Here is a 22,959-nt window from a genome sequence, read left to right on the forward strand (position 1 = left end):
TCTGATTATGAGGCACGCCGTAGTGGCGGACTCCAGAAATTTTGACCACCTGGGGTTCTTTAACGTGCACCTAAATCTAAGTACACGGGTGTTTTCGCATTTCGCCCCCATCGAAATGCGGCCGCCGTGTTCCGTAGGGAAGCTGAAACGTCTTTTAGACTTATTCCTTTTCAACACTTCTTTTGGTCGGTGTCTGTCGTTTTATTGCTTCATGCTCCATCCCAACCAGACGGGCTTCCGTCGAACCCTCGATTTCATATTCCTTATGGTTTTAACGGTTATTGCAGGGTTCGATCATGGACGCTGTTTCGCATGATTTTATTTTGCACCTTATCTAACCTATATCACGGGTATATGGTTCCAAGGATATGTCAGCGTCGCGGCGAGCCGTCACTCGAGGAAATAATGAAGCAAAAGGGAAAAAAACACAAATGTTCTCTCTGGCCGCAACTCGCTCCACGAGCATACAGACCGGCTGACTACGAACCAAATCCCTTTCCTGGTCCCTGGATCAGTCTAAACAAAGGTTGAACTAATGAAGCAATAGCGATGCGCGTGACCGTTGTAATAGATGGTGACAACTGAACGCATATCAAGTTAATCGCGCGGGCACCGAATCGATGTGATAACTGGCCTTCACACCCCAGGAGATGCCGACGACAACCGCCGTCCAAAAGAAGTTAAAAAGGGAGCAAAATGTTGACCACCGAATAGCTGTCAAGTCTCAAGCTTGATTTGGCAGTGCTTTAGCAATGTGTGTGAGGAGTGGTGGCGTGGGTGGGGGGAGGGGATCGTTAGGGGGGGGCGCCCCCCCCCCTGGGTACGTGCCTGGGCACATACCCAATGGCACGTATCCAATGACCCAAGTCGGCATCAAAGAAGTTCTTGATGACGGCACCTATCCAGTGACAAATCAATAAGTTCGCGTCAAAGAGGTTCCTTGAAGAGCGTCGCACATACTCAGTGGTACATTTTTACAGCGTTAACCTCGGAATCGGCACATGGAAACGGCGAGATACACCCCAAAAGTTGGGTTGACTACGAGAAGAACGCTTCACATTACAAAGATTGGCCTACTTCGCACTTGTACAAAGACATATTCACCGCTAAAAGGTCGAAAACCGAAACTAAGAGGCAAGAAACACTGACGATAACGCGGGTGGCTCTTTCAAAAGATTTATTACGAGCAGAGACATGAACAAATACACAAACGTGACAGCCATACAGCTTATGGAATCGCTGCCTTTTATTTTCTTCAGTGTGTCCTCATCATTTCGCTTGCCATTTGACGCCAGCGACGGCAGATCAAATCCACCGTATGCAAACGCCGCCTCCCACAGGCAGCCCTTGCAGCGCGGGGGCGCCACTAGATTTCTATTTTAGCAGAAAATAAGTGATTACTTAGTATTTCTTGTTCCATACCCACAACACAAGTGATTCACGATTTACAGCGCATAAAAGACAAGCAAAAATACACACAATTCAAGGAAAACAAGGAACAAGAATACTGACAATAAGATAACGAAACCGGCAGGGATTTAAGGTGAGACCATAATTATTTGCCTTCTTTTTTTGAAGTCACATATTGTGTCCTATTCTTTGTCTATGAGCGTGAGTGTGTGCGTGTGATCCTGCATTACTTTTACATCAAAAGCTTTCAATGAGCGTTCAGCTGAAAGAAAGCGCTCGTGGCATCCCTACTTTTCGCTTGTCTCCGCCCAATGATCCTTTCTTCTTCGACACAAGTGATGTTCGAAGTCACAAGACAGTCACCGAAACGCTTGTTCCGCCAAACGGTCCCGTGTTTCGACCGGGTTCACCAGTCATTGTAGGTCCTCCGCTGCTCCCACAGCGCTTGAACAGCGTATCCCAATGTCAACAGCAGCGCCTGCATGGGCCTCGTCATGACTGGCGAGTACTGCAGGAGGCGGCAGCCATCCAGGTGGCGCCACACCGCCTGCGTGTAGGCGACCAGGCCAAGCGCCGTGGCACCGGCGCGAACCGGCAACGCCAGCATGCCAGCGTTGTCACCGCTTCCATCTCCCTGAGGAAAAGAAGTGAGACCTGTTGCTCAGCGCATCAAATATTGTACCAAATCTTAAACGCACGACCACCCATCGGACATCGCAATCTTTAGCTGCCCATTGGCACTTTCCTGCGAAACATCCCGCACAATATCTCGCGCCAGGTGGTCGGTATGCTGCTATATCGGGCTCCGCAATCGGTAACGGCGTAGCTGCATGCAGCAAGCAAGCCAGAGCGAGCACCAAACGTCGCGAGTGCCACGTGACCACCTTCTACATGTCATGACATCGCGGCACATAAATCGCCCGGGGAACGAAACCGAAACTAGTACACGGGGTATTTCTACTAACTTTTCAACATCACCATCATCATCATCTACCTATGTTTATGTCCACTGCAGGGCGAAGGCCTCCCAGCGATCTCCAATTACCTATGTCTTGCGCCAGCTTATTCCAACTTGCGTCAGCAAGTTTTCTAATTTCATCACCCCAACACGTTTTCTGCGATGGACTGCGCTTCCCTTCCTTTGGCACCCATTCTATAACTCTAACGGTCCACCGGTAAACTGCCAAGGCATTACTTGGTCTACCAAGCTACACTTTTTTCTCTTAATATAAACTAGAATATCGACTATCCCCGTTCACTAACGCCTAACATTTTTCGTTCCATCAGGCTTTGCGCGGTCCTTAACTTGCTCTCGAGATTCTTTGTTAACGTCCACGTTTCGGCACCTTATATGTTAGCACCGGCAGAATACAATTACTTGACACTTTCTTTTCTTTTTTCAGCGGCAGTGGTAAGCTCCCAGTCCGGATCCGGCAATACCTACCGTATGCACTCAAACCCATTTTTACTCTTCTATAAGTTTCCTTCTCATGATCCGCTGGGAGTAAGTGAGCAAGATAAATGTACTACTGCATAGACCATAGAGGCTGACTGGCCATCATAAATTCTTGCTCCCTTCCCAGGCTACTGAACACTACTTTTGTCTTCTGCATATTAATCTTCAACGTTACTCTTACACTCTCTTGGTTAGGATCCTCAATCATTCTTTAGGTATTATTTCGAAATAGCGGGTTTAAAAAACTTTATATTAAATTCTGGGTTATTAGGTGCGAAAACCAAGAGATATGATTACGTGGCATACCGTAGTGTGGGATTCCGCATTAATATTGACCACCTGGGTTTGTTTTTTTTAATGTGCACCTAATGCACGGTACACAAACATTTTTGCATTTCGCCCCTATCGAAATGCGGCACTTCATCACGCGCTCTCGGGCCTAGCAGTGCAAGATCAAAGCCACTACGTCACGACGGCGAGTAGAATAGCGGGTTCGAAATAAAAGACAGTTTAGTCGAAAACATGCCATTAGCGGTGGCGATCGCCACCGCTAATGGGACGTTTTCGACTAAACCGACCTTGCCGCGACGGGTGATACTAGACAATTAGTCACTAATTAACAAAATTGATTAATTAACTTTCGTAATTTAAGGGGATCGTCGTAATCGGAATTTCTAAGCGAGCGCTCCGTAAAAGCCACAACTTTTGGACCTGAGAAAATGGGATTAACTGCGGAACTGTGGCACGACAGAATTTGGCTTTAGCAAGAGCGTGAGAAGCCGAAACTGGCAGGCTGCAGCGAGCGCGTAGTCGGGCCCTTCTTCGAAGCGATGTACTGATTCCCAGCAGCAGCAGCGGTAGTAAGGAGCCATAGCGCTGCGACAGCGAGGATCCCAAACGGCGGATGCCCGCCGCTGGGTTACATAAGCAGAAGGTCACCTCGAGGCTCTCACTAACGCCGAACTTCTTCCAGATCCAAAAGTTATGAATTGTACGGAGAGCTCGTCCCACTGTCCCGATTACGATGAGGCCACTGAAATTAAGTCTAAACGTTATCTGTTGGATTTCTTGTTAATTAGAAACTAACCGCCTCGTATCACACCATGCTCGCCACCGCTCACGGCTTGTCTCCGCGGAAATCACCGTTTTATTTCAAAACAGCTATTTTTAAATATTGCTAAAAGAGTTTGTAGAAACATCCGATATAAATTATTTGAGGCACTCTTAATCTTGCCAGTATGTTCATATAGGGTTTCGTGGTCTGGAGCTTAAATTATAGCAAAATAATGAGAAAAAGTAGAAAATGTCAAGCATATCCCTTTTAGTCCTTCTTGGCTAATAGTGTACATATTATAGACGACAATTCACATTTTCACGTTCCAGTTCGGCAACAACAAATCTTGCAATTCCGCCCGAAACGCGAAGCATTGATACCGATATCAATGTATAGACAACTGCACGAAATGTGGTTCTTAATTTTTTTTTTCGCCATATATTTACCAGTAAATATTTGCTCACTATAATTAAATTAACAAGCATGGCGTCACGCGCGCGCTTACCAAGTAAGCATGAACAGACCTAACTCGACGATTATGAACACTGGCTGTCACAGAGTTGGCATGAAGAGCACCCGAAACAGGGAGCACACGTTTCGCGCACGTGTAAGTGGCACGTACTGGCGGTGAGAAGCTAAAATGTTATAGTAAATGGTATTCATAAATATTGATTTTGTAAATCAAGACTTATCACATCTGTAACTAGGCTAATAATTTACACTTGCATATTTTTGTTTGATTTGTAGCTGATACAATTTGCCTAAACCGGGCTCTACGCTTGAAGGCCCTGTCTGCTTTGGTAGTACCGACTATGTAAAGTGTTTATGTGACAATAAATTCCCACCATTAAAAAAAGCCACTATTTCACCGGCAAGGCGAAGCATCGATTGCGAGAGCAAATTAGCAGACAGCTATACGAAAGATAGTACTTTTATCGGCCGTATCAACTTGTAAACATTCGCTTACTAACTAAATTAAGAAGCATGGTGTCAGCGCGCACCGCAAACGTCAACACATCACACTCGATGATCGCGGACACTCGCCAGCAAAACATTGACGTGAGGATACGCAGCAGCAGCAGCGAGCGAAGTGATTTTCGCACTGTCTGTCGCTTTAACGCAAAGTGAGCGCCGAGAACACACAGCACACACAAGGCTACGAGCCGCTGACGCACCTAGACTGCCCCAATGCAGATCGCTCTCAAGATACGGCCGCCACACGCGCAGTTGCAACCGGATGGAGCACAACGCCACCCCGTCTCCCTCCACTCCTTGCCGGTCGCATTTTTACAGTTGCTAGTAAGTACAGCGGGGCGTAGCACTTTCGGAGGTGGACGATGTTTCTGCGCAGGCGCGAATAAGAGCGGGTGCAGGGCTTTTGCTCCTTGAATATCTGACTTTGCCCAGACACTACAGAGGGAAAATTTATTTGGTCGTGTTGTATGCGTTTGTACCCTAGGCGTGCCGGCATTGCGGAGTGGGGCCGAGTTTACGCTCCGACGCTGCCTACCCACGCAATGAAGCGGTGGGCACGGACGCCCCATTTGGTGAACGCTGTGTCTAAAGTCGGACTTCCTCGCGCCTGCGGCTCTGAGTCAGCCATGCCGGATTAAACCTTTATTGCCCCTCACGGCGCTCTACCTTCAAAAAAACGGATTTTCCGGCGGAGCAGCAGGGGCCGTAGCAGAGGCCCGGCCTGCTCTCCTGGTGCAGTATCTTCGTTCTTGGCAGGCTTTTAGTATGCTGATGTCCGCGACTTTTGAGGAGCTCTTTTGAGCAATCCCCTCTGAGTGAAATAAACGCACAGCGCCTTAGCAACCTCGGTTGAACGCCACTGCCTGATGTCATGCCATGAGGATTGTTACCTTTGCCACTCGTCCAGGTTACGCTAGGTTAGTTTAGGTTAGGTTAGCGTAAAAGGCGTTATGGTGGCGCGGCGTATTCTCACACCAGTTACGCCGTGCGGATTTTTGTCTTCGCGTCTCGGCCACATTAGGTTAGGTTAACGTTAGGTTACGTTAGCGCAAAAACCGTTAGGGTGGCACGGCATATTCTCACAGCGGTTACGCCATGATGATTATTGTTTTTTCGCCTCGGCTACGTTAGGTTAACGTTAGGTTAGCATCACGTTAGGTTAGCTTAGCCTAAGAGGCGTTAGGGTATAGCGACGTATTCTAATAGCTGTTGCAGGGGCGTCAAGCGTTACCGGCGGCCTTTCAGCCACTTGCGTTAAACCCCTGTTGCTAAGGCCCTCTGCCTTCTAGATTTTCAATACATGCGACCCGGCCTCTACTACGGTCCCTACTGTGCTGTGATGTTATTTCCAAGGTACATCGCCGTAACGCAAACGAAAGCTATGATCCACCACGACTGACTCAGCACGAGCGCCGCGGGTCCGAGACAGTCTGTCCGGCACAGCGGTCACCAAAGTGGGGCGTCAGTGCCCGCGGCTTCGCCTATTTCACCGCGCCGGCAACCAGCGTAAACAAATCCGACCCCACTCCGCAATGCCGGCACGCCTAGCGACAAACGCACACAACACGAGCTAAGAAACCTCCTCCGTAGCGCCAGCCAGCGTCATATATTCAAGGAGCAAAAGCCCCATTATAGTGAACACAAATTTACTGGTATTTATACAGCCAATAAAATTAAGAACCTAATTTCAGTAGCTGTCTATAGACCGTTTCATCGGACGAGGAGGTTAGGGCGCGCGGAGAGCCTTTCTTCCTCTCTGGCTTGGGCGATCCGGCGCGGCGCTGCTTGAAAGTATTGCTGTCGCGAGCTGCGGAACAATTTCGAGATGTTTTAGATCTTACTTTGTGAAATTTACGCAATGCCCGTTCGTATAAGGTCGTCAGGGAAGCCCTTCGGTGCATCGGTAACTACTGTAGGCAGAAATATGTCTTGAGGGCGCAAAAATGTGACGCGCATAATCAGCCGCGGTGTACGCGCATTATCAGTCGCGGTGCGTGTATGTGTTGTTTACTATTTTGCTTATATCGATTTTAATTCAACAATCGAAACCGGCGTCTCAGTATTACCAGCATTAAATGGTAAATCAGCTCACTGTCTGATTGATTGGCGTAGGGAGTAAAACAGAAAACAGAAAAGCGCATGCTCGTGCACGGCCAACCTATGGCAACCACGAAACATCTGAGCGGCAGGCGCTATCAAATATTTGTGATACACTGGCATCGTTCTCACGCATTTCAAGTCTAGTATGCTTGAAATTGACATATGTCTACGCTAGCCTTGCTGCATGGGGCCCATGGCGCTGCTCAACACAGCGATCACTGCGGTTGGTGAGCCAGCACGGTACATATATAAGCTGTGCGATACATATATAAGCTGTGCGATAGGGCATTGCCTTTTTGGCCTGTATACAGCCATATATGAGAGGGTTCGCATAAAAAGAATGCGATCGCTATTTTTGAGCGCGAAATTTCCGTAATACGTGTGAGTGCGTCGTAGAGAACTGAACGAACACAACCGAAAAAAAATTCGGCTATCATGCTCTTTCTCTAAAAAGCAAGAGAAAACGGGCTAATGCCGCACAACGTTTATAAATATATGACCGTTGATGCCGTATGCTTGGACCATGCGCTATATAGAACAAAGATATATGTAATCCAGGGGCGCTATAACGTAAAACTATTCCAAAGTTTTCTATTCCAATTCTGCAATCAGCCCTCCACGATAGGTCAAAACTTTTTTGGACCACCCCCCACTTAACCTCCGGTGCATATACATTGCTAGGAATGGTTATGTTACATTTTGTATAACGCTTGCGTAAACTTTGTACTTTTTAATATGTTGCCATTTATGTACGCGTTTGTTCTTGTCATGGGTTATTGCTGTTGCATTATTGTGTGATTCCGTTACTCAATTTAAGATGCCTAATCGCGATGCTACTTCTGTTCATGAAAATCTTTTTTGGCGCTTTAATGTACAAAGCCATTGCTTTTCCTTTTTTATTCTCACTGCTTCTGAGCAAATGTATGGGTGGAGGGACCTTAGGCAGAGTTCATCTGCCTTTAGTCCTTTCAACCCAGGCAATGTATGTCTGAATAAACAAACTGAAATTCATACTGAAAAACCTGCCTGTCACGCGACGTCACAAAAACCGTGATAGCTCCCCATCTGATATAACGTGTACACACTCAATATGCATGATTTGGTCGAACAAAAGAAAAATGGTTACTTCTGATTCGACCCCTTTTCGCCATTAGCGCTCGGCTATTGGTCAAAAGTTTTCGGGCTAGCCCCACTTCACCTGCCTGTCATGCTACGCCCCAAAACCGCAAAAACTCACGCGTCAAAGTGACGTGTACGCGATAAAGATGAATTAATATGCCGAAAAAAACTGCATTTTCTTCTGAATAGCCGCAGGCTGCCCCATCCCGAAAGGAATAAAAGATGGCTGCCACCGATCGCTCAGGCACTGGCGACTCGCAACTGCCGGAGAGCATGGATTTATTTGCGTACAATAAAACCTTTTGCGTGGCCGTGTAACGTTCACAAGCACTTTGGGCCCATTTACGACCTCGCTTTGCCAACTCTTCTTTGATGAGGATCCGTCTTAGTTGCAATCTCAACCTTCCGTTGCATGCTGCCGAGATTTTCGACCATCCACCTCAAGCCAAGTAAGGAAATGCGGACCAATCGCAGACGCCGGCACCACCCTCTTCATCCAGTTATCGATTTTTACTGCAGTGGCTAAGCCTCATCGAATCCCTCTCCACTCGAGCGTGCTCCTCGCCTCTTGCAAGCCAATTAGATAAGACAAGCCGCTCAATGTAGGCAACGTTATTCGTTCTTCAAGCAAACAAAAGTGACCGCCTATGAACGAGGACAGCGTTTGATTGGTCTGTTCAGACAACCCTGCGGGTGACCGCCCGATCCTTGCGTCGGCGGTTACGCAAATGATTGTGACGTCAGGAGATTGGAATAAAAACATATTGGAATAGTTTTAGGTTATAGGGCCCCAGCACCTACTATTGCTTAGGACGCTCGCGCAGTTCGTAAACGGTCGCTTTGCTGGGCAAGCTTAATTCAGACTGTAAGGTATGCTGCTGTTACTAGCCAAAACTATTTTATTCGTGGGTGGAAACCTCATCCATCCAACAAAGTAGTCACGCAATGTAACCTGCAGCGAACAGTTTGAACGCTTGTCAAACAGCACAGCTCCTATCGTAGCAGAACGCTACCCACGCTGTTACGATCGTCGCGTATGTTTCATGGCTCCTAAACCGCAGCTTAGAAATAGAGAATAATACTGCAATAAAGTCACATTAGTGATTGGAACATTCAGAAATACACAACTGATCTCCGAGGCTGATTGTATATAGACTCAAATATGCGCTCACACCATCGCGCTGCGTGTTCCGTCCACCTCAACGCCAGCAGAAATTCTGGCCATGACGCCTTAAACCACTTCAGCACGTCTCACAGAACCGTTTACCACGTAGAAGACGCACGTCGTACTAAACATACCGCACGACCGCGAAAACAAACGCCAGAACCTACTGCCGAGCGTATACCTGCCATGCAAAAGACTGCTTTCACCCAAGCCAGTATGGCGCTGCTCATAGGCGGCGCCACTGCGTTCACAATATGGCGGCGCCTACGAAAGAACGGTCTATACATTGATATCGTTATCAATGCTTCGCCTTTCGGGCGAAACTGCGACACTTGCTTTTTCATGTTTTATGTTACAATGTCTTAAAGAAGCGTGAAGCCCATGGTAAACAGCGGCATTTAGACAGGAGAAAACATCGCGAAAATATACAACTACACATACAACGCAGGAACACGATGTTTGCACGCTCACTCCATTTAGTATAGAGTCACAATACAGCTCCAAGTGACACGAAACTCCCCACGTGATGTATACAGTATTATGTTTTTACGGTGGAGGCTACTTAAGATGGCCACGGCGGCCGCATTCCGATGAGGGCGAAATGCGAAAACACCCGTGTACATAGGTTTAGGTGCACGTTAAAGAACCCCAGGTGGTCGAAACTTCCGGAGTCCTCCACTACGGCGTGCCTCATAATCAGAAAGTGGTTTTGACACGTAAAACCCCATAATTGATTGAATTGATTATCATAATCAAAATGTGCTGCAAAGCCCGTTAAAAGAGCATACGTTGGAATGTCCAGTAGCGGGAACATGGAGATGCGCCTCCTCTGCTTGACCTTTGACCGTCACCTTAGTCATTCGTTAGTGCCCGCCTCCTTTGCTTGAATAGGATCTGTCCACTATTTCAAAACGATGTTGCACATGCAACGTCTCCTATAATCGTGTCTGCCGAAATTTCGCTTTTTTAGCGCCAGTTTGTCCTACTTTAGCTTTCCATGAAACGATGAGACAAAAAGTCACAGTTTCGCACGAAAGGTGAAGCGTCGATTGCCACAGCAAACTAGTAGACAGCTATATGACGCAAGGATAGTATTCATCGGCCGTATAAACTGGTAAACATTCACTTACTAACTAAATCAACAAGGATGGTGTCGCACGCACACAAGCAAACGTGCACACATCTCACTCGATGACCGTGGAAACTCGCTCTCAATACGCTGGGGTGAGGAAGCGCAGCAGCAGCAGCGAGCGAATTGACCTTCGTGCCTCTCGCTTCAACGCGAACTAAGCGGTGAAAGCACAGCGCCGACGAAGCTATCAGCACTCGGCAATTTCGTTTCCCATCGCAAAGAAAATCGCTTTCAAGATAGGGCGCCTGGAGTGTCCATATAATGGCTGTCGCAATAATAACGGTGCGCTAGCGTCATCCCAACCTGCTCGTACGTGCCGCGTAGGCATGTGCACTCACCAGCAAGCAGAACCTCATCAAAGCCGGCACCACGAGGCTGACGCGCACCAAGACGCCGATCCAGAAGAGAGGACTGGTCAGTGAGCCCAGTGCCGACAGCGTGCGAGACATGGCGCCTGCGTAAAGAGGAGCCTTTTGTTTAGTCCTCAAGCAGGTTGAAAAAGAAATCAGTGCCCTTCCACTCTGTGAAGAAGGATGACCAGCGAAGCTGTGTATGTGGGCCGCTTAATGGCGAACGCACCTCCGCCGCGTATCGGTCCGGCATTGCACTATCATCGGGATCGGTCCACGTATGGGGAGTTGTGTCTACACACGGACACGATACTGGGGGAACTAGTCCTTAACAGCTTTGCTGTAAAGGGGGGGGGGGGGGGGGGAGGCTAAAGCAGTTGGGCCGCATACTGGAGACTGAGCGAAACAACTTGTATGAGGCCAATATATGTTTGCTTCTGTCCCGTCAGCCTCGCTGCTACTTTTAGTCCCGAAGTTGAAACTGCAATGTTAATAACATGGAGTGAGATTTCCTACTTAGAACGGCAGTCACCAGAAGTAGAGTGTATAAGCGCGACTGGACGAGGACGTAGAAAGAAACATACACATACACAGCGCTTCACTTTCCAAGTCACCAGAGCCAACGACCCGCCGTGGTTGCTTAGTGGCCTTGGTGCTGCGGGGCTAAGCACGAGGTCGCGGGATCAAATCCCGACCACGGCGGCCGTATTTCGATGGGGGCGAAATGCAAGAACAGTTGGGTACTTAGGTTCTGGTGCACGTTAAAGAACCCCAGGTGGTCAAAATTAATCCGGAGTTCCCCGCTATGCCGTGCCTCATAATAAGATCCCGGTTTTGGCACGTGAAATCCCATAATATTTTTTAGAACCATCGATAATGGGGCCCGTATGGTATGGTATCATAGTATGGTAATCGTCGGACACTTTTTTTAGTTCCTTGAAGTTTGCAGGTTTACGACTTTCAAGTGGTGGCAGAGACAAAAGGCATGTGGCGCTCGATGGAGGTCCCTCCTCCTGCCGCATACAGGTGTGTCAACACGGCGCACCCAAACAGATCTCATTTGGCTGCACATCAAATATGAATATATAAATATTCTCTACCATACGAAACAAATCAACGTCACCACCACCGCGCCCGTAATAAAATAAACTAATAAAAAGGATCACAATTATAACTATAAAGGCGACACGGTTACAAGCAACCAATCATCATCATCATCACCACAAGCCTATTTTAATGTTCACTGCAGAATGAAAGCGTCGCCTAGTGATCTCCAAATACCACTATCTTGGCTAGCCGATTCCAACTTGCGCCTGGAATCCTGATTTCATCACCCGAACAAATTTTCTGCCGTCCACTGCTGCGTTTCCCTTCCCTTGGCACCCATACAGTAACAATTGTCTACCGGTTATCCGCCCCGCGCTTTACATGGTATGCACAGCTGAATTTTTTTTTTTCAATGACAACTAAAATATTGACTTTCTTATCCAAACCGCTCTCTTCGTGTTTCTTAACGTTATGCCTAGCATTTTTCCTTCCATCGCTGTTTGCACGGTCCCTAAAGGGACACTAAAGGTAAATATTGGGTCAAGCTAGAATGAAAGATTACGCTTCTGTAATAACGAATTCGTAATGAAAAGTAAGCGAGGAAACGACATAAATAAAAAATCGGAGTGGCGACATCTATTGTCGACTACGGTACCTCTTATGTGTATCGTCAGCACCTCTTGATTCACAAAGAGGGGCCGCGACCCGTCGCTGCGAACGGCATCACTTTTCTCTGTTTACAACGGCCGAGGCGGCAACGTGTGGCAATTCACCACCCTGCCAGCTCCGGCAGCGGAGGCTCAAGTGGCCGTAACTGGCAACCTGAAGCTAAGCAGAGCCAGAGTGAGTCACGCAGTCGGAGCACCAACCAAACAGTACGCTTCGTATATAGAGCTAAATAAAGAGCCTACAAAACATATAATACCAACATAGAGGGTGGTCACGTGGAGATTACGTCAAGTCCTCCGCTTTGGCGCGGGCGGTCGCCTGTGACGGCAATTTCCTAGGCAAGAATTTATATATTGGCATACAGGAAACGATGATAGACTTCTAAACGAATGCTTTGTCGATATAGCTCGATTTAGTACTTTCTTTTAGTGTTCCTTTAAGTTGGTCTCAAGCTTCTTTGTCAACCTCCAAGTTTCTGCCCCGTAGGTTAGCATTGGTAGAATGCAGTGATTGTACATCTTTCTTTTCAATGATAGTGGTAATTAAGCTTCCAGTCAGGATCTGGAAGTGCCTGCCATATGCACTCAACCCATTTTTATTCTTCTTAAAGTTTCCTTCTCTTGATCAAGGTCCCCTGTAAGTAATTGACCTAGATAAACGTACCCCTGCACAGACTCTAGACGCTCACTGGCAAACACGAATTGTTGTTCCCATGCCAGGCTATTGAACATTGCCTTTGTCTTCTGCACATTAATCTTCAACCTTAATCTTACACTTTCTCGGTTAACGTCCTTATTCGTTTGTTGCAATTCATCCCCACTCTTGGCGAACAGGACAATCTCATCTGCAAGCCTAAGGTTTCATTCACTTCATTTATTAATACTGCCAGCCTCTTTCAGGGGCTGTAACAGGAGTGGAAAAAACAAAACGAAACTGAACAGCAAAATAAGTAGTACAGAACATATTCAAAACCATAGTTATACATTAGTCAATAAATCATATCGCGAAATACACACACAAACAAAACAAAAATGCGTCACTCAGAAATCAGAACAGTCATCTTATGCAGCAGCAATCTGACCTCATCGCGCTGTGCTAGTGCCATAGATGAAATTTTCTAAGTGGCGGAGAAATTCAGCTAATGATGTCGACCAAACACCAGAATCTGGAAGAGTTCCAGTCTCTACAAGTTCGGGGAAAATAACTAAACTTAAAACAATCATTTTTTACAGTCGGTAATGGCATAAACTTGCTATGACGATGCCTTGATGTTTCATAAGTATTGATCTCAAAGTAATCTGATTTATTTATTTTGAGATAATTATTCCTAATGAGGTAAAGAGTTTTTAGTCTTTCATATCTGGTTCTGGTTTCTAGCATAGGCAGTAGGGCTTGTTGGCAGAGATCTGTTGAAGAATGGTTTCGGCGGTATTTATTAAACATAAACCTTACAGTGAGCCGCTGAATCCTATCTAGATTGTGACAATTAGTTGCTGTGTGAGGATCCCATAGTACTTTAGCACATTCGATTATCGGTCTGACTAGGGTTTTGTAAGCGAGACATTTTACATCCGGAGTAGCACTGTACCTAGTGCGTCGCAAGTACCATAGTGTTTTAAAAGCTTTGGAAATGACATTTTCAATGTGGGTATTCCATCGTAGATCTGATGTAAATGTTATGCCTAGATATTTATACTCGACTCTTTCAAGCATATAACCGTTGTTTTGATAATTGTAATGAACATTTTTCTTTCTAGTTAATGACATGAACACATACTTTTTAAAGTTTAATTCCATCTGCCAGTCATTACACCATTTCACTATTCTTTGCAGGTTTAAATTTAATTTAATCTGATCATCAACTGTATTTACGGTACTGTACATCAATGTTACTTTGTAAATCTTTAATAAAGATCAAAAATAGGAGTGGGCCTAAGACGCTACCTTGCGGTACACCAGAAGCAACGGGAACAATGTTGGACTGACAACCTCTAACAGTTACATACTGCTCACGAGAGGATATATACGCAGAAAGAAGGTTGTTGAGATATTCACCGTTAACCCCTAACTCCTAAGCCTTCCCAGCTTGATAACTTGAATACTTCTAGCGATGCAGTGAATAGTATTGGAGAGATTGCGTCTCCTTGCATGACCCCTTTCTTGAGAGTTAATTTTCCACTTTTCTTGTGGAGAAAAAAGATAGCTGTGAAATATCTGTAGATATTTCCCAGGATATTCACGCATACCTGCTGTCGTCCTTGATTACACAATGCCTCCATGACTGCTAATATAGTCAGTTCATTCGACTTTAATGGCGCAAAAGGCCATGCTGCGCCAGTCGCAGGACAGTGCAATGTTAAGGTAGCAATAGCGGCGTTAGCTTAAAGTCGATGCAAATACCCAGTTTCATATAAAAATTTGAACAAGTTAGTGATTGGCACTAGCGGCTCATCGCCAAATATTAAGGCAGGGTGTAAAGGTACGTGCAAGTGATACAAATTGTTGAAACGTTTCCGCCTGTGTGCTTCAGTATGTGAACATGACATAAGGATGTGGTTTACTGTAAGTGATTCATGGCATTTTTCGCAAACTGGTGGGTTTTCTTTTCGAAATAGAAAATTGTGTGTTAGATGCGTGTGTCCAATTCGAAGTCGACATAACATCACCTCATAGAACCGTTCTTGGTGACTGCATGATTTCTACTCGCCAAGCAGGGGTTTAGTCATATATAACTTGTTATTTATGCTCGAGTTCCATTCTTGTTGCCAATTTGATGCTAGGGCCTTACGAATCACTCGGATACTGTCTTTGTATGGAAGTGTTATGCGAATTATACTTGAAGAAAACAGCGCTACTAAGACGCGGATTAAAAGAGGAACATATACGACGGACTTCCTCTTTTAGTCCGCGTCTTCGTAGCGCTCTTTTCTTCAAGTATGCAAAACCAACTCGCCCACATCAAGCTTCTGCTTCTTATGTGAGTAATTATGCTTTTGTGCGCTGTCATGGATGAGCTTCTACCTGCTGCTTCATTCCCTGGTATCCCAACATGGCTTGGGACCCAGCAGAATCTTATGGTTCCTCCCTATTTCTTATTAAAGACTATATTTAAGATATCGCCAAGCAGGGGCTCAGACTCGGAGTTAAGTTTAGAGCTCTCAAAGTACTTAATGAATCGGTACAAATAATAGCATTCTTCTGCTTGTCGGTAGTAATTTTCTTAAGTGCCATCCATATTGCATAAAATTCGGCGGTAAACACTGATTGGATTGTAAAACTTTATTTGTCCAACAGATGTAGGGAAGGCTTTAAGCCTTCCCACCTAGACGACGGCCAGGAGTCCTTGGACCCTAGCGGCGGTTTCGGCCAGTTGGACGGTCTTCAGTTGAATCTCCGGATCGGAGCTGAGTAATAAGGTCTCCCATTGCTCTAAAGACTTTATCCTTCCCTCAGAGGGAGCCTGTGGGCATTCCCACAGAATGTGATTAAGATTAGCCCTGGCTTTACATAGCTTACACTGGCTGGAGTACTGACCCGGGTAGTAGAGGCTGCACGACACCGGGCTTGGAAACGAGTTGGTTTGCAGGCGACGCCAAGTGGAGGCCTGGCTCTTGTTTAAGGATGCATCAGCCGGAGGATATTTAACCCGCCCTAGTCTGTAGTGTTGTGTGATCTCTCTGTAGCACACTAAGCGGTCTCGCCCCGTGAAGCCTTCGGCTAGCCCACCAGCTCGGAATGTAAGTCCTCGAGCTAATTCGTGGGCCGCCTCGTTCCCAGCGAGGGAGGCGTGCGCAGGTGCCCAGATTATTTCAATTTTCCTGCTATCTCTGCAGGTCTGCAGGATTCTGTTCGCCTCGGGAGAAATTCTGCCTCTGGCAAAGTTCATCACCGCAACCTTAGAGTCGCTGACTATAATTTTGGCTGAAGTACTTGCAATTGCAAGTGCTATGGCAGATTCTTCTCCAATCTGAGAGCAATCCGTTGGAACTGTGCCACTGGCTATCAATCTAGTTTCAGCGCTCGCTACAGCTAGCGCCATGCGGCCGTTGCCATAGTCTGCAGCATCAACGTAGAGCACGTCCTTCGAGTTCTTGAAACGCTTCTCAAGAGCCTCCGCCCGTTTCTCTCTGCGTTCCTTGTGATGGATACACTGAAGAAAAATTATTTATCCGAATGCTATTTTCCCAATTTTTCGTTATGATTCCGACACCTACGTATTCTTGCGTTTTAGAGCCGTCAGTGTAAAATTCCGCGTAGTTTTTTATATTTTTCTTGAACAGCTCGGAACTCTTGTATTGTGTGTTCTTGTGAAATGTCTTTTTTCTTTAGATATGTTAGTGTCCAGTCACATAGCTGTGTACAATTGCACCATGGGGGCAATCTTGGTGGCCTTTCAGCAACCTGCAGGACTTCATGAGGAACATCATAAATCTGACAGTATTCTTCGTGTTGTAAGATAAGTGGCAGAATCATGCTCGGTTTGTTTGTGCAGTATATCCGTGATTTGCACTGTGTTACGGTGCTGTAGCACATATGTTGTGGTGGTAGCCGAATCCTCAGTACATAGGAAAGTGTAAATAGTGCTCTGCGGTGCTGTAAGGAAGGCTTATTGCAGTCAACGTATAAACTTGGGACAGGCGATGTTCTGTAGGCACCACTCGCCAGTCGTAGGCCGAGATTATGAACTAGATCAAGTCGCTTGATGTATGACTGCCTAGCTTCACCTTGGCTGCCAATATCTCCACTGAATCAAATGCATTTTCATATGCTATGAAAGCCACACAGAGAGGATAGGTGCACTTCGCAGATTTCTCAAATACCTGATTGATGACATGCAAGTGATCCATAGTAGAATATCCCTTCCTGAAGGGAAGCTGTTCTCTTGGTTTATTGAAGTGCTGCCCTGATTCTATTGGAACCTATCTTGGTGAATATTTTATACAATACTAAAAGCAAGCTAATGAGCTTATAATTCTTCAATTCTTTAACATGTACCTGCGTACAGATTTGAATAATGTTGGCATTTCTCCAGCTCTCTGGCACCCTTGAAGTCGAGAGACATTTTGTATTAAGGGCCGCAAGCTTTTCACGCATGATGCCTCCTCCATCTTTGATTAAATCGACTTTTAGTCAATCTTCTCCTGCCACTTTATCTCGTTCCATGTCTTGTGAAGCCCTTCTAACTGCATCGGCATTTATAGAAGTAGCGTCTGTAACCAGTTCATTACTAATTCGAATGGAGATAGCGTGGCTGCTCTAGGTGCTGTAAAGGTCAGTATATAATTCTTCTGCTGATTTTATTATATCATCGAAGTTGCTGATGACATTACTCTGCTTATCTTTCAGTGTATATTTCTTGCCTTATCCTATGCCACGCTTTCCTTTGAGTGATTTCATGCTGCGTCCAATTTCTACTGCTTCCTCCATCTTTCCCGCGTTATAATTCTGAATATTCGTTACTTTCTTCTTGTTGATCAGCTTGACAGTTAAGCGAATTCTATCTGATCTCTTGAGTTGGACAGTTTGACGCTTTGTCATTTCTCTGGTAGATATTTTGTTACTTGAAGAGAGCTTACCTACTGCTTTCCTTAGTGCCTTGCCTCCTACTTCAATTGCTGCCTTTGAAGCCAGCCTAGTGACGGTTTCAGTCATTACCTCTATGTTATCTTCATTTTCCTGTTCTAAAGATACATGTTTATTTGCGAGCACCAGCCTGAATTGGACTGCTTTTACTCATACTGCGTCTATGTTTGCCTGTTTCCTGTTGAGTAATTTTACTCTTTGTTTCTTCAAATTGAGAAAAATCCTAGCCGTCACTAGCTTAAGGTAACTGCAGTTTACCCTACCTGACACTTCTACATCCTGCACTATGCTAGGATCGGCAATGAGTATGAAATCAATCTCATTTCTTGTTTCTCCATTTTAGCTTTTCCAGGTCCGCTTCCTGATACTGCGCTTCCTGAAGAAGGCATTATTCGGAGCCCATTCTTTTCTGCGAGTTCTACCAACATCTCTCCTCGAGTGTTCCTAGAATCCACGCCGTACTTGTCAGTTGCTTGTTCTCCAGCCTGCCTTTTCCACACTTTTGCATTCAAGTCGCCCATGACTACAGTATACTGAGTTTGCACCTTTCTCATTGCTAATTCAACATCTACATAAAACTGCACTACCTTACAGTCAACCTATTAAAAATACTCCAAGCAAAACAGTCATTCGACTTATCAAGATTCCGTTAATCCGAATGATGCGATATAACTATGACCAGTATCAGCCTACGCTTAACCTTTATGACATAAATTGTTAAGTGCTAACTAGTTAGTCTCCTTAAACACAGAGTGGCTGTAATCAAGATCAAACCTTCGTTTATTTTATATTTTATTTCGATACAATGATATATACAACTTAAAAAACAGGCACACTCAACTCCAGTTGAGTCTATGTAAAGCGAAGCATTATTGGTGTAACTGGCTCGTGAAACATGAGTGTGTGCGCACATGAAGTGTGGTCTTCGAGGTATAAATATTAGTATTCTATCGACAACCAGTAACGACTGCGATCCACTTATCCCCTCTAGTCGTCGTCGGAAAAGGGCCACGCAGATCAAGGCCTGCGCGAAAGAATGGTTCAGAGGAAACTTCAATTGGATGAATTCGGCCGACAGGAGGCAGAGGAGGTTTCTTCCGGCGCTGACACAATTCGCATGTTGCGACATAGCGACGCACGGAGCGGCAGAGACCCGTCCAGAAGAACCGGTCGTACGCAGTCGTATGTACGCAAAACTCCAAGGTGTCCCGCCGTCGATGCATCGTGAAGTTGTTCGATAACAAGGGATCGCAGATGACGAGAAAGGACAAGGAGCAACTCAGGGCCGTAAGTGTTGATATTGCGGCGGTAGAGGATACCGTCATGCAGCACGAACATGCGGCACGTGCCGTCGGTGCTGCCAGATTGCACTCCGGCGATGATGGACTGTAAGGATGCGTCGCGTTGTTGTTCAGCGCGCATGTCGGCCATGTCAGACAAAGCCATCACGCAGGTCACCGGATCATGCGCAACAGGATCGGAAGGATCCACGGGGTGACGCGAGATGCAGTCAGCGTCCTTGTGCAGACGTTCAGACTTATAGATGACAACAAATAAACATTCCTGCAGCCGCAAAGCCCAGCGACCAAGCCGTCCTGTGGGGTCCCGGAGGGAAGACAGCCAGCAGAGGGCATGGTGGGCTGTAACGACCGAATACGTGCGGCAGTACAAATATGGCCGGAACTTGGCGAAAGTCCAAACTAAAGTAAAATACTCCCGCTCGGTGATGGAGTAATTTCTCTCGGCAGGTGACAGCAGGCGGCTGGCGTGAGCTATCACGCACTCGGTAGCATTCTGCTGTTGGGCGAGTACAGCGCCGATGCCGTGGCCGCTTGCGTCAGTGTGGACTTCGGTCGGTACAGATAGATCAAAGTGGGCAAGTATGGGAGGGGTAGTCAGAAACCCCATGAGAGCGGCGAACGCGTGAGCTGGCTCAGAGCCCCATGAGAACGGTATGTTCTTCTTTAGAAGATCTGTCAAAGGCCGAGCAACGTCGGCGAAGTTTTTGACGAAACGGCGAAAGTAAGAACACAGGCCGACGAAGCCGCGCACGTTAGAAGCAGAACGTGGCACAAGGAAACTGCGTACGGCGCGAACTTTTTCCGGATCTGGTTGGACACCGGATGCGTCATCAGCATTGGTTTGCCTTTGGGTATCTCCAGACAATTTAGAAATGATTGTAGCCTGTCCTTCGAGCAACTGTTTAGTCTGCGCATTAGAAGGCCCTGGGCTTCATTAAACGTCTCCCCCGCACAACAGCAAAATAATCAAATAAAAGGCAGCGTTTCGAAACAACATGAACTGCCGTCTCCGAATTACCCTGCGTGGCATTTCGCGATAATAGCACTTCAAAGACAAAGAATACCGAACACTGGGGTGCAACCGGCATTATGGAACGGTACCATCTGCAAATATGGTGCGAAAAACCAAGCTGCGCAGCAAGAAAAAGATAAGGACCACTGCCATGTCACCGGTCTCATGCCCTGTTGACAAAGTGCCGCTGCGGTCAACTTGTAGCCGAATACCAGCAGCTGTATCAGTGCCGTCCAGCGTCCATTGTTTGCAGTTGAAGAGCGACAAAAAGTCCGTGATTCCATCAGTACCGGGAATTTTTGTAAATCCATCGTCGCTGGAAGTAACCACCGCAGAAATGTCTCCACGTCGCCGTTGTACGCCTTTCCGCCGGTGAAATCAGCTGCAGCACACTTTCTCGTGGGTTCGATCACGTCGCAAGCCTGCGTAAGCAGCAAGAAAGAGATAAGGACCACTGTCATGTCGCCGGTCCCATGCCCCGTTGACAAAGTGCCGCTGCAATCAATTTGTAGCCGAATACCAGCAGCTGTATTAGTGCCGCCCAGCGTCCATTGCTGGCACTTGAACAGCGACAAAAAGTCCGATTCCGTCAGTGCCGGGCGTTTTCGTAAATCCATCGTCGCTGGAGGTAACCACCGTAGCACTTTCTCCAAGTACGCAATTCTTTCTACACACGACAGCGTCGGGATGGTGACATTACTAACACACGTCACTAGGCGAGAGAGATCTTTCGGAGCTGGGCGCGAAATGAAAGCAAAGTAAAGCATAAGTTACTTGCCGGCGGTCATGTTCGGCAGGCCAGAAATCATCCCCAGAAGCGTTCCACTCCATGGCCTGCGGAAATAAAACGAAAATTAAAATAACGCAAAACGAGTGCAGCACAGGTAGAAATGTGCAGAACGAAAGTAGTTGTCCTTGAAATAGTGATACCGACTACGTGTCTGTGGACATTCATAAGTTGCGAAAATCGCGGTTATTCAAGCAAAATATTCAAGTAAGAAAACGAATAAAGACCAGCGGGAACACACGAGAGACCAGACGGAGAAAACGACGGGTCTAGCTGGAACATGCAATTTAAATAACGACACCTGAATTACGAAATATACCTGCCGGCAGGCCACGTGACGCATACGCTAACTGCCATCACAAGAGGCCAATTTCTTGATCTGCCTGCAATCAACAGTGGCACTAACAAAATTAATGTCTTTATCAGTGAGGCACAAAGACGTGTCACTAGCGCAAGCGGCGTAAGGTCGGACATCGGATTGTTCGTCCTATGAGACGTCTACCACGATCTGATTATGAGGCACGCCGTAGTGGAGGACTCCGGAAATTTGGACCCCCTCGGATTCTTCAACGTGCGCCTAAATCTGAGTGCACGGGTGCTTTCGCATTTCGCCTCCATCGAAATGCGGCGGCCGTGGCCAGGATGGCATCTAAGTATTCCGCCTTAAAATATAAATACATATTTAAAGAATATTTGAAGAGATCACAATTCTTTATTGCAGGAAAAGAAATGCATTGGGTATATTATAAAGGTGAGACCCGACAACTCCTAAATGAAGTCCCGAGACTTAATGGTTTTATATAAACATAATGACTGTGCAACGAAAAAAATCGCAATTTCGCTCGAAAGTCTAAGTATTCATAGCGATAGCATGACAACTACACGAAGGGTTCGTGGTTTTATCAGCCGCATAAACCGCAGTAAATATTAATTTACTAATTAAATTAACAAGCATGTTGGCACGCACGAACAGGAAAGCATAAACAGATCTAACCCGAGGCGCACTCGCTGTCACAACGCTGGCGTGATGAAGAGCGCCGGCAGCGGAGAGAAAAGGTTCGTTTCTCACTTCACTGCGTCTCGGGAACCCGAGATTTCGCGACCTCCACCACAGCCTGCACGAAGCCACGAGCCATCTCGTCTCGCAATTAACATTTGCACCCGCCGCAGTCCAAGATTGGGCGCGTGTGTCGCGCGTGCGCTCAACGGGGCTAGAGGAGGAGACTCGCGCTCAAGTGCCTCCCCTAACACTTGCTTGGTCACGTGACCTCCGACACACTGCGAACGGGAAGAATGCACGCATCAGGCCACCGTGCTTCTCGGCTCATCCTCTGTATTATTCAATTCCGCATGACAATTAAGCTGCTTCAGTCTGTCGAAGAATGCACCGACAGGTTTGAGCGGACTGCCTTACAGAGCGCTCCAAAGGTCTCAGTGAGTGGCTTCCTCGAATTGTTCGCGTTCTATTTACAGGCAACATTTATTTCCTGGGTGAGCGAAACTACATGAAACAAGTGGTGTTCGGATTGTTTTATGCTTAGCTCTCATATTCAATTACATTTACCTCGCAAATCAGGACCATTAATTATTTTTGATGAATTTGTTTCTTAAAGAGTGCAGATAAGTATACAATTTCCTTGGTGCTGAGCGATTGTTCCAACGACGCTTTTGAGCGTGCGGTATTTCTACTTGTAGATAATTTTAATGAACACCCGAAGTCGTTAGAATTAATAGAAAAACTACTGCCTATAATACTTTAATATTACTGGGCCTTAGGCTGTGCCTTTCGAGGCCCCAGT

General features: G+C 46.4%; 1 protein-coding gene across 1 annotated transcript in view; it reads right to left on the reverse strand.

The window, feature by feature from the left end:
* Nucleotides 1–1,162: 1,162 nt before the first annotated feature.
* The window catches only part of LOC126520960 (uncharacterized), a 138,709-nt gene continuing 116,912 nt past the window's right edge, over nucleotides 1,163–22,959 (reverse strand). Inside the window, exons 6-8 of the mRNA XM_055065658.2 lie at nucleotides 21,152–21,207; nucleotides 10,750–10,865; nucleotides 1,163–2,044 (exon numbers count right to left, since the gene is read on the reverse strand). Of these exons, the coding sequence (XP_054921633.1) occupies nucleotides 1,817–2,044; nucleotides 10,750–10,865; nucleotides 21,152–21,207 (400 nt within the window). The 3' untranslated portion in view covers nucleotides 1,163–1,816. The remainder of the gene's footprint in view (nucleotides 2,045–10,749; nucleotides 10,866–21,151; nucleotides 21,208–22,959) is intronic.

This window comes from Dermacentor andersoni, chromosome 3, assembly GCF_023375885.2.
Source record: "Dermacentor andersoni chromosome 3, qqDerAnde1_hic_scaffold, whole genome shotgun sequence".
NCBI classification, from domain to species: Eukaryota; Metazoa; Arthropoda; class Arachnida; order Ixodida; family Ixodidae; genus Dermacentor; species Dermacentor andersoni.